Genomic DNA, 17,876 nt, shown 5'->3' with positions numbered 1-17,876 from the left:
TATTTATACACATTGGATATTTAGTGTATTCACTCTATTCATATCATATCTTCAGCTGTTTATTCCGGTTTATATAATCTCTTACTATTGCCATAACTGTAATCACATTCTGCACTTTATATATTTATACATAAATATATATACACATATACACCTTTCTGTATTCTTCCACACTGTAAATACTGTTCAAACTGATAATGCTGTACACAGTATCTAGTGTAGGCTATTCATACCCATTCCATTTTCATATTCAATATTTTTTATTCATTGTTTTCTTTCATAGCTTATACCATGTTCTTTTATTCCATATTTTATTTTGTGTATTAATCTGTAAATTACTTTGTACATTGCTTTCTGCACTTTTAGTTAGATGCTAAACTGCACTTTGTTGTCTCAATACCTGTACTGTGCATTGACAATAAAGTTAAATCTAATCTCGCACTGCTAGACCTATCTCAAAATGTGTTAGAGTTTCAGAGGAAGTAGGACCCGAATGCAGAGACGGACAGGCAGTGTGAGCTTTGAGGATTTAATAAACAAATAATAAGGCCCATACTAACAAAAGGTGTCCCAAGAACAGAAGGCAAATCCAAAAATAGGTACAAGCAGAATCCCCAAAACAGGAACAGGCAAAACACAGAACAGTAACAAGCAATCCACTGACTAGGACAAACAAGAAACACCGAACAGCAAACAATAATCTGACAAGACACAAAGACAGAACAGAGACTAAATAAACAAGTTAACGAGGACTAACAAGGACCGGTAACACTAGGCCGGGCAAAAAGGTGAAACAAATAAGACAATCACTAAAGACAGGAAGTAAAACAAGACAAGACAAGGGAGGTAACAGATTTCAAAATAAAACAGGAAACCGAAACCATACAACCATGACAAAATGAGGCTTAAAATCCAATCAGATATTTAAAGAAAAAAAGATTCAACAGAACATTTTTAAATTGTTGTGCAGCAGCAAAAAAGGAAAGAGTGTAAACAGATATAGGCTAGTGCAACTAAAATATAGACCATGTCAAAAATACAATTATTTATTATTAATTATATGTATGAGAATTGACACATAATCATGTATATTTATATGCATGTTTATAATTTTTTTAATGATTAATTTATTAATTAATTCAATCATTTCCTATTTATATTATCCATCCATTAAAAGTATATAACACTCCAAAAGACTGACCAAAAAGCACAATAGATTTTCATTTTGAGGCAATCAGTGCTTCCAAAAACACAGACTTTCCAACGTCTCTGAGCTTTACAACTAACTTTCTTCACATTTAGAAGTTGTGACCACTCATTTTATTTCATTTGTTTGTCCCACTTCAACGCAGTTTTGTCACAGCTTTCATAACAGGTGAGCAAACCGTGTCAAACGTTAGATGGGGTTTCCTGCTCCCTGCTAGTCAAAAGTATCTTCAGTAACTTTACAAACTGTTAAAATGTGTTCAAAATCTCTTTGTGTCAGTGTTTGTTTTTCACAATAACGCTCCAGTGTATTCTTGCTGACCTTACCACAGACTCCAGAATGAGTAAAAACAGCAAAGTGTTGAACCTGAAGGATAAAATCAGTGGTAATGAAGTCTGTGTAACCTCACCGAGGTGCCAGTCAGAGAGCTGGTGAGTTAACGTTAATCATCGTCTCTGTTTGGGTATGAAACTGTTGAATAAATTAAACATTCATTGCATTATATGAATGTGCTGTAATGTTAAACTTAAGGCTACCATGCTGTGGTTGCATGTTTGAAATGTATGTTATGTAGGCCTACAGTTACTGCTAAAATGAAATTGACCCATGCTATGGTTTATCCCAACAGGCTTTATTCACCAAAGCAACTGTGGTGGACTTGTCTTGCAACAACATTACCTCCCTTCCTGTAAGTACAACAAACACTCCTTCTACACTAGAACAGGTAAATGTGAACACATATAAGGAATGTGAATCCGGCTTTTTGTTGCTGTCAAAGTACACTGAAATAGACATTCCGCTAAAAAACATTGGACTAATTTTTACAGATCTAACCTTGTATATAAAAAGTATATACACATACATATACATACTCAGGGTGGATATGAGTTGTAAGCAGTTCAACCATAGAGCAATATTATCCTTTCTGACTGTTTAATTTGAAGGATCTTTAGAGGCCAGGAGTTAAAACTATACAGACATAACTCAGAAGAAAACGTGCCACTAAATAATTTTTTATCCCTTTTAATTACACTCAACAAAATATAAATACAACACTTTTGTTTTTGGCCACATTTTTACTTTATTGGGCAGGACTGGGGGGGGTCCAAAAACTAGTCACTAAACAAACAAAAAAAGAAGTTGCTGGATATTGGCAGGCCACTCTAAAATATCATCCACGACTATCACCTCATGTTGCAGCATGATAATGCACTGCTGGAAGCTGAAAACATCCCAGTTCTTGCAGGGCCAGTAAACTCACCGGACATGTCACCCATTGAGCATGTTTGGGATGCTCTGGATTGGCGTATACAACAGCGTGTTCCAGGTCCTGCCAATATCCAGCATCTTCTTTTTTTTTTTTTTTTTTTTTTTTTAACTGACTTGTTTTCGGACCCTCCCAATACAGTAAAACTGCATATCTTAGAGTGGCCTTTTATTGTGGCCAGCCTAAGGCACACCCATGCAATAATCATGCTGTCTAATTAGCATCTTGATATGCCACACCTGTGAGGTGGATGGATTTTCTCGGCAAAGGAGAAGTGCTCACTAACACAGATTTAGACAGATTTGTGAACAATATTTGAGAGAAATTGTTCTTTTGTGTACATAGAAAAAGTCTTAGAGTTCAGCTCATAAAAAATGGGGGCAAAAACAAAAGTGTGGCATTTATAATTTTTTTTAGTCAATGAGTTGTTATTTGTCTGCATTAATGATGCTGCCTGCCCCTCCGAGCACTCTACTGCATCGCTCTCTGTTGCTATGGCAACAACGCTTCAACTCGCCAGCCTTTCCCCGGCTCTTACCGGTGTGGTAAAACCTATTATGCTATCTCAAGTTCAGATAACGGCTCTGACGCATTGCACACATGTGGTGCCGTAGGCGGAGCCCGGTCACTCCCACACTATGTAAACAGCGGGAGCGAGCACCCACTCTACACAGTCACTCCTTCCCCGGCCGTCTAGCTGGACGGGGAGAGCTCTGACTCGATGACTGCCCCGCCATGCATCCACAGTATAGCGGCGCACTCTCTGTTGCTATGTGAAGAAGGATTTTTCTGGTTCTGGAACCTCAGGCACTAAGGCCTCAGATTCTGATTCCAATTACCTAACACTCTAAACCATCCCTCTTAAAGTGTATTTGTTTGATGATCACTAAACTAGTGGACTGAAATAAAATACTGAGACGATTAGAATAAAGTTAACACTTTTAGTAAACAGTATTATAAGTTTACAAATACACATGCACATGCACATGCACATGCGCATGCAGGCTCACAAACTGAGGTTTCCGACACCTCCCAAGTCAAATGAGCAATTGTTACAAAGTTCCACTTTCTATTTATCCTTTCTGGGTGTTGTCCTTCTCTTGTCATCAGGATGTGAGGGGGATGCTCCATACCCACCCCAGGAGGGCAGGGTCTTTCTCCAAATGGGGTTGATGGAAACACCTCACATTCCTTCCTCCCCATTCATGACCTCTCTTTGTGACCTTTTTGACCAGGCATAAACACATATTTCTACCAGCTAGTCCTGACATTAATGTTGCAACAATCCTTTCCCACAGAATGCACAACATCACACAGATAGGCACATGAGACACTTAACACTAAACAGAAACTGTTATCATCAGAACACACACACACACACACACACACACACACACACACACACACACACACACACACACTGTCGTGACCCTGTGTCATGTGTCATGATCTGTTCTGCAACTTTAATGACCTTTTCTGCGTTCTTGCTTATCTGCATCATTAAGTCATAAAGTCCTAAACAATTTTTATGACTTAGCTTAACTCTCTGTGCATCAGAGGTCTCCCGGAGTACAGCCACTTCCTCCTACTGCACACAACTTCTTTTGCAACATGTTTAATTATAACTTTAACTGCTAATCTTCTATAATCATGTCTACAATAACAGAAATAGCTTTCATATGGCAACAGACAACACAAAGATGTGGAAGTGTGGGAAATCTTGCCACCCAGGAACGCATGGCTGTCAAAGCTTATCACAAAAGGCTATATGCCCCAGTTAAATAAATAAAGGATTGGTTATAAACTTTGCCCGTCCCTCTTCTAGTTCAAGGCAGTGATATTATTACTGACAGAATCATTTTCAGGCAGCACAGAGAGGACTGTGCTGCTCATTAACTGTTCAGACCTCTTAGAGTCATGATGCTTGCAGGTTTCCTCTTTCTGCTCCTCCTCACAGGTAAGCTGGAACAATTCTGTACGATGCATGCAGGTGTGAAACTTCTGTTGACACCCCAACATAATTAAGGTGAATTGTAGTTTAATTCAATATATATTTCCAAAAACTTTCACAGTGGGGTAAGTGGATAATTTAGAGTAACTAGTGCAGTGCCTGTTGAAAATATGCCTGTTTGGAACGGCCGATTGCTTGGCCTCTGGGTATTGCTGCTTGTAGAATTCTTCAAAACCAAATTGTAGCCTATACCCCAAAATTACTTACAGAAGGACCCCAAACCACTTCAAATGCAACTCCCCTCTATGCCCTACTACTAACTTACTGATTTACCTGACAGAGAACGTTGCAGATTCAGAATGTAATCACAAAATATCACAATGAAAACATGGAGTAATCAGACATTAGTGTCATGGACTCATGGCAGTGCGCTACCCACACTGTTAGACTTTTTATTGTATATTTGCGGTAACTCACTGGCAACGTGTTGCCAGTGAGTTACTGTAACTACCCCATTACAGTATTATTGTGTACAGTTATTACATAACTGTACATGTTATTTACAGTATGATGCCCTTACCGCAGTTCCATTGTACAGTATAATACCTTTACTGTAACTTAGTTTTACAGTATAATACCCTTACTGTAACTTAGTTTTACAGTATAATACCCTTACTGTAACTTGGTTTTACAGTATAATAACCTTACAGTAATTGTACTGTAATTACAATTTGCTAAATTATACTGTAATTGTCATGATGTATTATAGTTTTACTGCAATTGTGGTTCACATTATATTACACTATTTGGCATTGGTAGTACAAACTATTGATTATTTTACATAAATTCTATTGAATTTAATAAATTCCAAATAATTGACTTTAATCCATGTACAAAAGTAATACATTTTTATTTTTTGTATTATACAGGTACAAATACCAAGACCAAGATAATTTTAAGTCTGCAGTGCAAAAAAAAAAAAAATAACAGAACCAATTTACACACAAGCAATACTACAACCATGTTTAAGTATGCGCCAAACAATGGGCAGCCTTGATGTCTGAACAACAGTTACCATTTGATTTGATTCAAAGAAAACAAAATGCAATTTTTTTTAATTAATAACATAGCCATCAGTTCATCCTTTATCTTGGCAGTTGTTTTTTTCTTTGAAATCCTGAGTATGTTTGAAAAATGTGGTATGGTTGTTTACCACAGAGGTGAAGTTGTTGGGCATTTGGTTGGGGAGGGGAAGGAGAAGCAGTCTGTTGAGAAGCATTTGTGAAGGACAATGAAGGGGCCGGACCCATGATACTCATGCTTGCTGATCCACATCTGCTGGGGTGGTCCGTCCTGGACTGTATGGGAAGCAGAGAAATGTCATGAGTTTATCTCATCTAAACTGTTAACAGACTTACAATTTCTGCAAAAACATAGAATATGACAGTATAAAAAATAACACATCAGTCATCAGTAGTAGTAGTTTACAGGGTTTTTCCTCCCCAGATAATTCAAAGGTCTTTCTACTTTCTTTTGCTGTCTGTCGGTCCCAGCACAGTTAAAAAAATGTTTTTCCGGTTTGATTAATTTTCTAATTTCAGAATTCATACACAATTTTACTAATATATTTTCATGAGTTTTCCATGTCTTTAAGGCATATATTTATGACCAATCCTCTCAAACATCTGTATAAACATGAAAAGTAGAAATAAAATAAATTATTAAGTATACAGTATATCCTAAAGGTTACCTTTTTTTTCAACCTGGACCCTATTTTCCTATGTTCTTGTGTCTAAGTGACAACAATCTTTGACAATCTCTTACAACATTACGGAAAGGATTCCTACCGAGGTCAACAGTTCTTCTGTTAAAGAGTAAGATCCTATTTCTAAATCATAAAAACATCCCCAAAATTGCTATTGCTTAACCCACCAGACTCGGTGTAAATAAACAGTAACTTTTGATCGTCTGGTGGGTTTGGTGATGGTGATTTCAGGGCTGTTTCTTGTTTAAACAAAAAGGATCTTCCTCTTTAACTTAAAGGTCTATCTCTGTAGGGATCCTTTCCATAATGTAGTCAGACACTTAGAATAATAATCTGAGACAGTGGCAAAAACAGAACTTTTAGTGGACGAAATTGACGACGCACATTTGCCCTATATGATTACATTGGAGCCCGGTTCGAAGCTGCAGGTCAGTGTTCTAGCTCAATATTGGACAAATTTCAAAGATTGTTGTTCTTATCAGTCGCTTTGACAAAAAAAAAAACATATGAAAACTTGAACTATAATTAAAACAACACTATGTAACTTTTGCTGAGTAACTGTGACCAGTGCTGACACAAGTGTTAAATACAGGATGCCGGTGCATTTAGTTCTGTCGATGTTGGAGCAGGCAGGGTACGTAGCTGCACTGTTCATCATACTGTGTAATCATTTTTCTGATGTTAACTATATTACATCACACAATAAAATGCTTACCTAGTTTGATGTCTTCCACTCAAACTCGGTGAGCCGTTGGAGGAAGGTGGTGACTTGGGAGCTGATGCTTGTCAGCTTTCTTTGGACAACTCCCGTCTTGCGGTTTGTACCCACTTCGGCCATGCACTTGGTGCCCTCATCTGGGTTGATCCTTAAGATATATAAGATATATCATAATATTCAACAGCAGTCATCCTTAAATAGAGCCATTTATCCCCCTTTAAATATAGAGTATATATGGAAGAAAACCTGCCAGCAAGCACGTTTGGTTCAGAAAGTCACAGCGAAAACACACCGGGCACGTACGCGTAAGCCATCCTTCTCTCTGTCCGATAGAAAGAGACAGGATTTGTGGGGAAAACTGTGGGAATTGTACAGTATATGTGTGTGTGTGTCACTCTCTCTGTCCGTCCATCGGTCTCTCCCTCCTTGTGCCTGATCACGTGTCTCGCTGTGAGAAGTCAAGACAGCCCAAATCCCCATGAACCTACTCTAGTCTTCCTGTATGTGATTAATCAAGGGGGTAAGCTTCACTTCAGAACTTGAACCTCCTATGGCGCCATTTTGATGCTACCAAGTGATCACCTCCTGTTAGCATTCCACTGACTCCCATTCATTTTGACGTCACTAAGACAGAGAATAACTTTACATCTGAAGCGTTTAAAGACTATTTGTCATTGTTTGACATTGTTTATTTCTAAAGAAACACGACAATGTATAAAAGGCTCCATTACCTTGTACCTCACGTTATGGCTCCGTAGCACACGTTTTTATAAAAATAGGCTAACGATTGTGTCATAACCACGAGACTTACTGTCACACAGTAGCTAGGGATCACCGGAAAAGTGCTTCTAATAGCCTTCGCTGGTCTCCATCCAGAGACACGGGATGCGCAGGTATGCGCAACGCTTACGTGCCCGGTGTGTTTTCACTGTAAGTTACCACAGTAATAGGGCTCTATATACCCAAGTCTTTTTCTCAGTTGTTTTCTCTTTGTCAGTAAGTGTATAGAGTGCTCATACAGTCCAAATATTTGCCATTACCTATTAAATGCTTTATGCAGATAATTACTTACCTTGTACCAACTCCAGTGTAGTAGATGCTGACTCTTGATATTCAAGATTGAACGCATAAAATGAGCCAAAGAAGACGACAAAAGCACTGGCAAAGTCATTAAGTTGGTTAGCTTCAAAGAGGACCTTCCCCTCAATGCTGACCATCCAATGGGTGGAAGACGCAAACTTCTTCCTAAAAAACAAACAAACATCTTATCTCATTTACAGTGTGTCACAGAATACCAAACATACATGGCTAATAAAACATCCTCCTCTTCTTCAAACTATTTCTCCTACCTAGCATGATCCGCCTTGGTGTGGTGGGCAATGTCACCTACTGCTCAATTGAAATCTTGGTCGAGGTTGGCTGCAAACTAAAAAAAGAAAAGCATCCCACATATTGGAAGTAATTGGTTGTTGTTCTACATATGAAATGATAAAAATTTATATTTTTAAGTGCATGCATGGTGTTATAAAACACAATTACAACAAGATAAAAAAAAATGCATGCTGCATTAGTATGCAAGGAACCAGTATGCTGTAGGTAACTCTTATATTGTTAGAATAACACAGAATGTTATGTGATGCATTAAAAGCTTAATCATGTAATAGATAGCTAGATAGCTAACAACAACACTATTTTGTGAAGAAAAACTTAAAGCATAAACCATGGTAGCTAATACGCTCAACTCCTAACACCATATTCTTTGGCCTAGGTTTTGGTTTGGCTTAGGTCTCAAACTAAAAAGGATGAATTCAATGATATCACATTACAGAATGCAACAATACTACTGTAACGTTGGGCACTTTTTTGCTGGACATCTTGATGGTTTTAAGTGGCCAAACTCTGAAGCCAAGGGGGAAAAATGCTATCCACAAATGCTCCACATTAACATTACTTAAAGACGTCTTCCTTGTCACCCGACATAACTTTTAGAGTGGGTGTTTTTTTAAAATATGTAATGTTAGGTGCTATTAAAACTAGATGGGCACATCTCTGCATTAATCACCACGAGAACTGGTGTGTGTGTGTGTGTGTGTGTGTGTGTGTGTGTGTGTGTGTGTGTGTGTGTGTGTGTGTGTGCGCAGAGAGAGAGAGAGTCTCGTGTCGTGTGAGCGACTCATGAGTTAATTTAAAGAGTCGGGTGACAGATCAGAGTGAGTCACGACTCAAAGAGGTTTAGTGCTCAGTCAGTGTCCATGCAGTGTGAGAGGGGGAGTGGTCAGCGGCTAGAGCGGCAAAAGCCAACGTGTGTTTCTTTTACTGATATATAATTAACGATATCTTTTGCATTTCTAATCCAAACAACGTCACAACTTGGCACTGCACTTACTCATGCCCGTAACAAGACACCTGTCAAGTTTGAAATCCATCGGACTAATGGTTCGAGTGATATGCGCATACCACCCACACACACACAGACAGACGTTCCTGCAATTATAGATAGATAGATAGATAGATAGATAGATAGATAGATAGATAGATAGATAGATAGATAGATAGATAGATAGATGGGGACACTTCCAGGAAAGATATGTTGCAATTCATTTTTATGTGTGCATGAAAATAATATTTAATCCAAATGGTTGTATACTCTTTTCTCTCAGGTGGAAGTCCCTTTACGTTCCCAGACCAATCAGAGCATCCTGACGTTCAACAGATGTCCAATTACAGCGCTAAGGAAAGTATGTACAGAAAGTGATTATATACAATAATTATATGTATAATTATTTATTCCTGTAGTCTTAATTGCGGAATCTCAAAGACAGTTAAAACCTACCAGAACTAAGGGGGAAAGTATTTATTTAGCAAATTTGGTACTGACCCTATTTCAAATCACATTTTAAATACATGTTAGCAATAGTTAATGCATCATTTGCATATTTAAACATAACAATTTTTAGAAAACCTTTGACACAAAAAACAATAGTCTTAGGTAATCAATTAGGGAAGTTTCATTATGATATCTGTTTGTTAAAATGTCTTACCCAATTTACCTGTAGTGTCTTGTAGAATGTCTGGAATTTTATAATATCTTTAAAAGCTGTTTTCTCCAGATTTAGTTTTTCTCAACTTCAGTAACACAAACATCAGTCTTCTAAAGTACGTTGCAGAGGGGTTTGTTCATATGTTATTCATAGGCTGATATATGTACATTTTCACCTAAAATCGTGGTGAAAATTGACTTTAGTATTTTCTGATTTATGAAGTGATGAAAAGAGATAAAATTCCCTCTGTAAAAACCTTAGACTCTATTATGTTAACCACAGGAAACAATCATTTTGAACCTGGCTTTATCCAATGTTCAGAATTCTGTTTTGGAAATATATGCAAACTAGCAGCTAAGATATTTAACAAGATCATTTGTATATATACATATAACATTAGAAAAAACATCTAATACAAACAGTATAGTCTTAGTCTATAGTAGGAAATTTAAATTTAAAATGTAATGGTGATGTCTCTTAATTAAAATATTTTCCCTTTTCACCTGCAGTGTCTCCCCTTAAACAGCTGTGATTGAATCAGGGTAACTTAAGTCTGTTTTAAACTATTGAGTTTCTGTTTGTAATAATAAAACAAAAAAATATTAATACTGGTGTAAACAGTAAAGTGGTCTGGTCGATGATGCATTTGGACAATGTGTACAGGATGGATCTCAAATAGAGAGGCCTTTAAATGACTGCGAAAGCTCACATTTAAAAACCATTAGTGGGCTGATGACATAAACACCCACAGTCCTGCCAACGCCTATCTCATAATAGCCTTTCACTGACCAAAATCCCTGGATATTACTGCAGATATTTGTTAGCTGGTGTTTTCCAAGGTTTAAATAAATAAATTCAGAAGCAGTGGTTACCTACCTACAGAGCCTATTGTTTACCTATTGTTTGTAATTTCTTCTAAAATATAAGTAATCATGAATACATACAGTGTATCTGATGTCCAGACAAAAATAAGACCATTGAAGCATTTCTTTACTTTTTAAGAAAAAACTCTTTGACTGAGATTGTGTCTTAAAATCTCCCAATAGATCTGAACTCTGGGAAAACCTGTAGTTATCAGGATGTTTTAGACTACCTGAAACTGAACAAAAACAACGATGTGTATGCCATGACTCGACCTGTTAAAGACTTTAAAAATCGTACACGGGTACACCTTCAAATTGTGATCTATGGCATCCTAGATGTGGTAAGTTTTAAATTAAGCTTTTCATTTTCGTAATTTTCTTTTTAATGATAAGGATTATTTCCTTTTGCTAAAGACGGTATGTTTATTTTTTTCATTGAACTCTCTGAACTAGAGACATTATGTGGAAATCAAGACCATGTGCCCAGGAACATGTGATTAGCTTTTAAAAAAAAAAATCTTATCGCAGTTAGCAATGCTGTGCGATGATTGTTGATACTCAATTGCCGGACAAATGGACCCCCCATGTCATCTATTCCAACTTGTCTGGAAAAAGTAGCACCTGAAGCCAGTGGTTTTCCCTAAAGCTACACTGTGTAAGAATTTCTCCCATCTAGTGGTGAAATTGTAATAATAGGTTTATGTTATTTTGTTACCATTTCATTGCTAACATCAGCTATCAGGTTGCCAAGCATATGCAAGCTAATGTTAGTAAAGTATCAGTGCTATCATTATTCTGTATATTGTACAAGAGTAATAGTGTAAGGCAATGTTTACAGTGTAGGAGAGAAGCAACAGAGGTTTGTGTCTTTAATACATTTCTCTGAGCAGTATGAACAATGTCAATGAAACCGAAATGAGCTCTTAGTATCTACATCTTTTACACGCAGCTGTTAGCTGTAGCTAGTCTGTGTTACGTCATTCTAGTGTTATGCACAACCTGGCTGTAGTTAGCCAAGCAACTATAAAACTTCAAATTTACACAAATAGGCAGAATTACCTTTTGAGAAGAAAGCAGCCAACTTTGGCGTCCCTTTTAAAATCCTTGCTCCTTATGAGCTCTTTCCATCTTCTTGGAAATTGTCGCTTTGCCTGTTGCGTTGTCGTTTTAATTCTAAACGCGGAGGTATGTCCCTCTTTGGTTAAAGTATTTTAAAGATGGAGGCGCAACATGATAGAATACATAGAAAGTCTCTCGTATGTATTCTGAATGATTCTGAATGGCAGATTCTACGCGTACGAGAATACTTTGATTAGTTGGTGGAGGTAATTATACATGAATGAGCACATATTTGTGAAAGAACGAAGGGTTTTTGCTAAGAATTAACTAAAAAATTACACAATTGGAGCTTTAAACGTTTGAACTTGTGCTTAGATTTGGCATGTATTAATTGAAATGTTCTTTGTCCTTGTCCCTGTGTTATATAAAGTCTTATGTTTGAGGGCTGTATTTTATATTAAAACCAGCATAGTGCTGTGTTTAATGACAGTTTTGCTGTCTGGTCAGCCACAATATTCATTGAATTGTGCAGCAGGAAAGACTTTCACTCATACTTTTTTCTTTACTCATAGAGAGAGATTGAACAGACTTTCATTCCTTACGTTTGGATTTATATGGTGAGTTCTCTCTGAGATCGACATCAGTTTTCTGATCATTCGTACCTGTTCACCAGAGTGGAAACTAACATTATTTCTTTTCATTCTTTCACTTCTTCTTTCTTTCTTCTTGATCCCCTCCATGTTTTCCTGTGTAGAAATGGCAAAATGAACACATTAGGTGGTTTCCACCTGAATTTTGTGGAATTGAACAGGTGGTTGTTCCTAATAAATTATTGTGGAAGCCAGATCTAACTATTGAAGAGATGTAAGTTTGAAGTTATGTGCATGTTCTCACACTCACAAATCCACATTCACTCACAATGGTTATTAGTTATAGAGCTTCAGACTGTTTAGAAAGTCGTTAGATAAAAAACATAAATGTTTGTTATTCAGGACAGAGAAGGACAAGGCTCCTCCGAGTCCTTATCTTACCATTGAATGGAACGGCGATGTCACACTGAGGAACGACCTGATGATAGTCAGCTCGTGCAAGATGCAAGTTTACAAATTTCCTTTTGATGTTCAGAGCTGCAACCTCTCTTTTAAGTCTGCTGCGTATTCTGGTGAGCTTGTAACCAATTTTAAAAGTTCTAGACATTCATCTAAAATGTGTTTTGCGTTTAAATGCATGTGTGCTGTGATCATTTTGATCACACTGAACAGTTTGTCACCACCACATGCATTCCTTCTTTGTTGACCAGTTTTATTTTTATTTTGTACCTCAGATGACGAAATAACATTTGAAACCATTGAAGATGGTTTTAAAAACACAGAGTGGACTCACCAGTTGATGCGGGCCCAGTATGAGTGGTTGTTCATATCCTTGACAGTTAACAACAAAACTGTCAACGATCTTATCTACAACCAAAGCATGATTGTTTACACTGTAAGTATTGAGAAAATGTTACTGCCAAAATACTTTTTTTTTCAGAAAAAAATCTATGTGTGTACTTGTTTCTTCTTCTTTTTTTTTTTAAATCTCTTTATTGAGTTTTTCCAAGACATGCACGAAATGCATTTCACCAGCAGCACCCCATGTAATACAAGGTGGCAATGCAAGAAATGTCCAGATAAGCAAGCAAACCCTCACAGAACTAGCAATGGAGCAGGCAGCAACTGAAACCTTAAAGGAGTAATTAAATTGTGACGGAAGGCCCGACCGCCCTATGAATGTACGCATACAGTACATGCATAGCCACACACCCGCATGCACACACACACACACACACATAATATACAAACGTATACATACATACCCCCATACACCTATACACTCGTAAATGTACATACAGACAGACACACACACACACACACACACAAGTGAGATGGCTTGGACAATGTGATTATCCCGAGTGGAAGTCACAGAAAAGCCCAACAAGGCGAGAAATTGGTCTGGTCTAATAGGTTTGTCATAAGCCTTTGAAATGTAGTCAAATATTAGTGATCGCAAGGCGTGGAGCTTAGGGCAAAGCCACAGCTGGTGGAGTAGTGTACCTGTGTCCTGTTTGCACTTATCACACAGGGGAGATTTTGTTCATGATCTTGGATTGTATAAGCCGATATCTTGCACTCCAAGTACTGTATCATCAGTAATTTCAGCTCCCATTTCTTCTTCCTTATGTTAGCATCAGATAGGGTTACATGGGCTACCAAAAGTAAGTATAGAAACGAGATTGACCCCTTGATGTTAGCGTTGTGACGATTAAGGCAGGTGAGGATGGTGTTTTTAGGTTTGTTTTCATAGCCTGGAAATGAACTCTAACATAATTTTATCTGATAAAATTTAACAACACATTTATTAATCTCTTCTGGGGAGGAAATTAACTTCAGAAAAAGGCAATGTAATGCACATCCAAGTAGCTGCTGGTGCAGGACAAAATAATAATTTAATAAGGCACACAACCTTTCGGCCCACAATCTGGCCTTGCTCACCTGTTGTGAAGTAATTAACTTGCCAGATTTGTCTTTCATTTTGTGAATGGCACGGGAGGTTGTTTAACAGATGTAACAACATGTTTGATTCTGAACAAATAAGACATTCTTCCAAGCTAAGATAATCCTAAATAATGTATACAGAGAGTCAAAAACTCCCAAAGTAACACAAAGTGGTACCAGGGGAGAGGGAGCCTCCAAACTACCAGGATGCCGCAGGTCCTATATGACCTAGAGACAGTGGACACTGGCCAGCTGCCTTAACTTTCTTGATTACGTCCTGCTCTACCCAACCAGGAAACAAAATTACGAATCCCACTATGGCCACGCCAAGACCCGCCCTACGAAGCAGCTCGATTGGTTGGGGTTAGGCATTTCACCTCGAGGGGTTAAGGTTAGAGTTAGGGGATTGGTCAGGGGATAGGACCTGTACATGTAAGCTTGGACACCTGGCCAATAGTAGTGTGTGAACGCTATTGAAGGGCGGGTCTTGGCGTCGCCATAGTGGGATTCGTAATATCGCAACCAGGAACCTGCAACGCTTAAAGACAACACACTCATAGCACAGCAGCAACAAAGCACATATGATGTTTTACATTATCATTTGATACATTGTTAACTTACAGGTATATGTCAATGATTGCCACTTTAAGTAAATAATTTAAAAGCTTCCTCAACCAACGCAGACATGAGCAGATACCTTGTTGATGCAACCTGGGCACCACAGAGTTTCCTTTGACTAAAGTATTTGAACCACCTAATCCTTACTAGATCAAGATGAGGAGGCGGTCTGTCCTCTACATCGCCAACTTCTTGGTACCCATCATGTTCTTGTTTTGTCTGGACTTGGCCTCATTCCTGATCTCGGACAGCGGGGGGGAGAAGCTTGGCTTCAAGGTCACTGTGCTGCTTGCTGTCACTGTGATGCAGCTTCTTCTCAATGAGATTCTGCCTTCGTCGTCAGACAAGGTTCCTCTTATAGGTAAAGAAGCTCAGAGTTTAGCCTTTATTTGACTGTACTTCATATGAGCAGGAACAGCACATAAACTGAGTCAATGTGGTTATTTGTCCACATTAATGATGCTGCCTTCTCCCTTTAGCGGTCTTCTGCATTGGGATGTTTGGTTTGATGATGCTAAGCCTCCTGGAGACAATTTTGGTGATGCATCTGATGGAGAAAGACTCTGCGTCCCAAGACGATGAGGCAGATAAAGACCAAAACCTGAGTGAGGACTGTAACAAAAAGGGCAAAGTCAGCTTGCACAACCATGATGAAAGTGAGATTAAACATAAATTCTACAAACCCCTGGACCTCACCTCAATCTCTGATTGTTCAGTTTGCTAGTGCTACTTATATTCACTGCTATGACTTATATACTCAAAGACACAATTACAACTTATAATACATAATGTTGATGCTACAACTGTCTTTATTGTGTCAAACATATGCTTTCAGAGATGAAGAAATGGACTCACTGTGTTTGTGATGTGTCTGCTGATGAACCTCCATCTGAACTTATGTCGTTGGCTAGAGAGGTTAGGATCGGTTGCACTTTAAAGGGTTGGTTCACCCAAATAAAAATAAAAACATTTATAGATCAGTGAAAAGTATAAAACATTTCGGCAGTATGTTCTTCTGTGACAAAGATTATGTTTTTGGGCAAGGGTTGTTGCCAAAAAAAAATTATTTAGTTGAGATTTTTAAATGCATTGAGAACGATAAACAAAATTGAAAAACATTGTTTGGGAAGAAGACAGAAATCTCAGGTATAGATATCTCAAAAACAATCCCAAAACTATCTGCACAACAAGATAACAGAAGGAGTGAGAAAATGTTTGTTTGTTATTAAGATGAATCATCCCTTTTATTCTCATCACAATGGACACAAAAACATGAATGTTAAATGTAGCAGCTTGTAATCCTATATGGTACATAATCGTATTAATTACAAGTCAACTAAACCACTTCTGCAGGGCAACAGCAGCCAACTGACGGATGAGTCCAGTGCCTTGGAGAAGGTCTCAGATGAGCTGAGGGAGGTGGAGAAAACACTGCTCCTGCTCCTCAACAGCAGGAAGGAAGACGGGAAGCCCGGCTACTGGACCAGAGTGACTAAAACGATCAACAAAGTTTTCTTCATTTTCTATGTCGCAGTGACCAGTCTGTTTTTAGTTGTTATCTTTTTATTATGGAACTATGCACCAGACGAGTAGTGGCAAAGTGTAAAAACAGGATTAAGACAATGCTAATCTAACACATATACTCTGTATTAGTGCATGACATCAATCTGGTTGTATTATACAGTTATATATAAAAGTTTTAGAACACCCCAATTTTTCTAGAGTTTTATTGAAATTTTAGCAGTTCAAGTCCAATGAATAGCTTGAAATGGTACAAAGGTAAGTGGTGAACTGCCTGAGGTTAAAAAAAAGTAAGGTTACCCAAAACTGAAAAATACTGTACATGGGTTAACAACGTGAAGCTGTTCTGCAGCTTGATCAAGCTTTGAAAGTTGGTGCTACCAATTCCCACAGGTGTTCCAACTTGTCTGGATTACTTACAACCCCCTCTGTTTGTATAAAAGTATTGTTGGAACACACTGTGGTACCATACCCTCATGAGCATTATATGAACAGTATTGTACAGTGTGTTGGGAAAAAAAGGCAATTAACAATGGACGAGAGACAGACCATCATAACACTTAAGAATGTTGGTCTTTCCTACAGAGAAATTGCAAAGAAAGTCAAGGTGTCATTGAGTACAGTATTCTTCATTATCAAAAGGCACTTAGAAACTGGGGGAACTCTGACAGGAAGAGGTCTGGCAGACCCAAAGCCACAACAGAATCAGAAGACAAGTCAACAGCTTGCGTGATAGGCGGCTCACAGGACAACAGCTTCAAGCACAGCTTAATAGTGGTCGTAATAAGCAAGTCTCAGCTTCAACTGTAAAGAGAAGACTTTGAGCTGCAGGTTTGATACGAGTTGCAGCAAGAAAGCCATTGCTAAGAAGTCAGAATCAGAAATAGAGGCTTGCCTGGGCCAAGAAACACTGCTAATGGACTACTGAAGACTGGAAGAAGGTGTTATGGACTTATGAATCAAAACTTGAAATCTTCGGTTCATCACGCAGGCTTTTTGTACGCCGCCGAGTAGGCGAAAGGATGGTTCCTCAGTGTGTGACATCAACTGTCAAACATGGAGGAGGAAGCGTGATGGTCTGGGGCTGTTTTGCTGGATCCAGGGTCGGTGATTTGTACAGAGTGAAAGGCACCCTGAACCAAAACTGCTACCACAGCATTTTGCAGCGCCATGCAGTACCCTCTGGTATGCACCTAGTTGGTCAGGGGTTCATCCTACAGCAAGATAATGACCCAAAACATACAAGCTATGCCAGAACTACCTTAGCAAAAAAGAACAAGATGGTAAGCTTAAAAACATGGAGTGGCCAGCACAGTCACCAGACTTAAACCC

At 38.3% G+C, this 17,876-nt stretch overlaps 1 protein-coding gene across 1 annotated transcript; it reads left to right on the top strand.

Moving 5' to 3' along the window:
* The first annotated feature begins 7,803 nt into the window (after positions 1–7,803).
* On the top strand, positions 7,804–16,616 carry LOC114548555 (5-hydroxytryptamine receptor 3A). The gene is made up of 11 exons (XM_028568540.1): positions 7,804–7,825; positions 9,569–9,646; positions 10,996–11,153; positions 12,444–12,488; positions 12,626–12,735; positions 12,864–13,033; positions 13,196–13,356; positions 15,174–15,384; positions 15,503–15,679; positions 15,859–15,938; positions 16,377–16,616. The coding sequence occupies exons 1-11, from the start codon at positions 7,804–7,806 to the stop codon at positions 16,614–16,616; spliced, it is 1,452 nt and encodes a 483-aa protein (XP_028424341.1).
* The last annotated feature ends 1,260 nt before the right edge of the window (positions 16,617–17,876 follow it).

This window comes from Perca flavescens, chromosome 21 (genome assembly GCF_004354835.1).
Source record: "Perca flavescens isolate YP-PL-M2 chromosome 21, PFLA_1.0, whole genome shotgun sequence".
Classification (NCBI taxonomy): Eukaryota; Metazoa; Chordata; class Actinopteri; order Perciformes; family Percidae; genus Perca; species Perca flavescens.
Note: the sequence above shows the minus strand (reverse complement) of the source record. Positions and strands in the feature narration are given on the sequence as shown.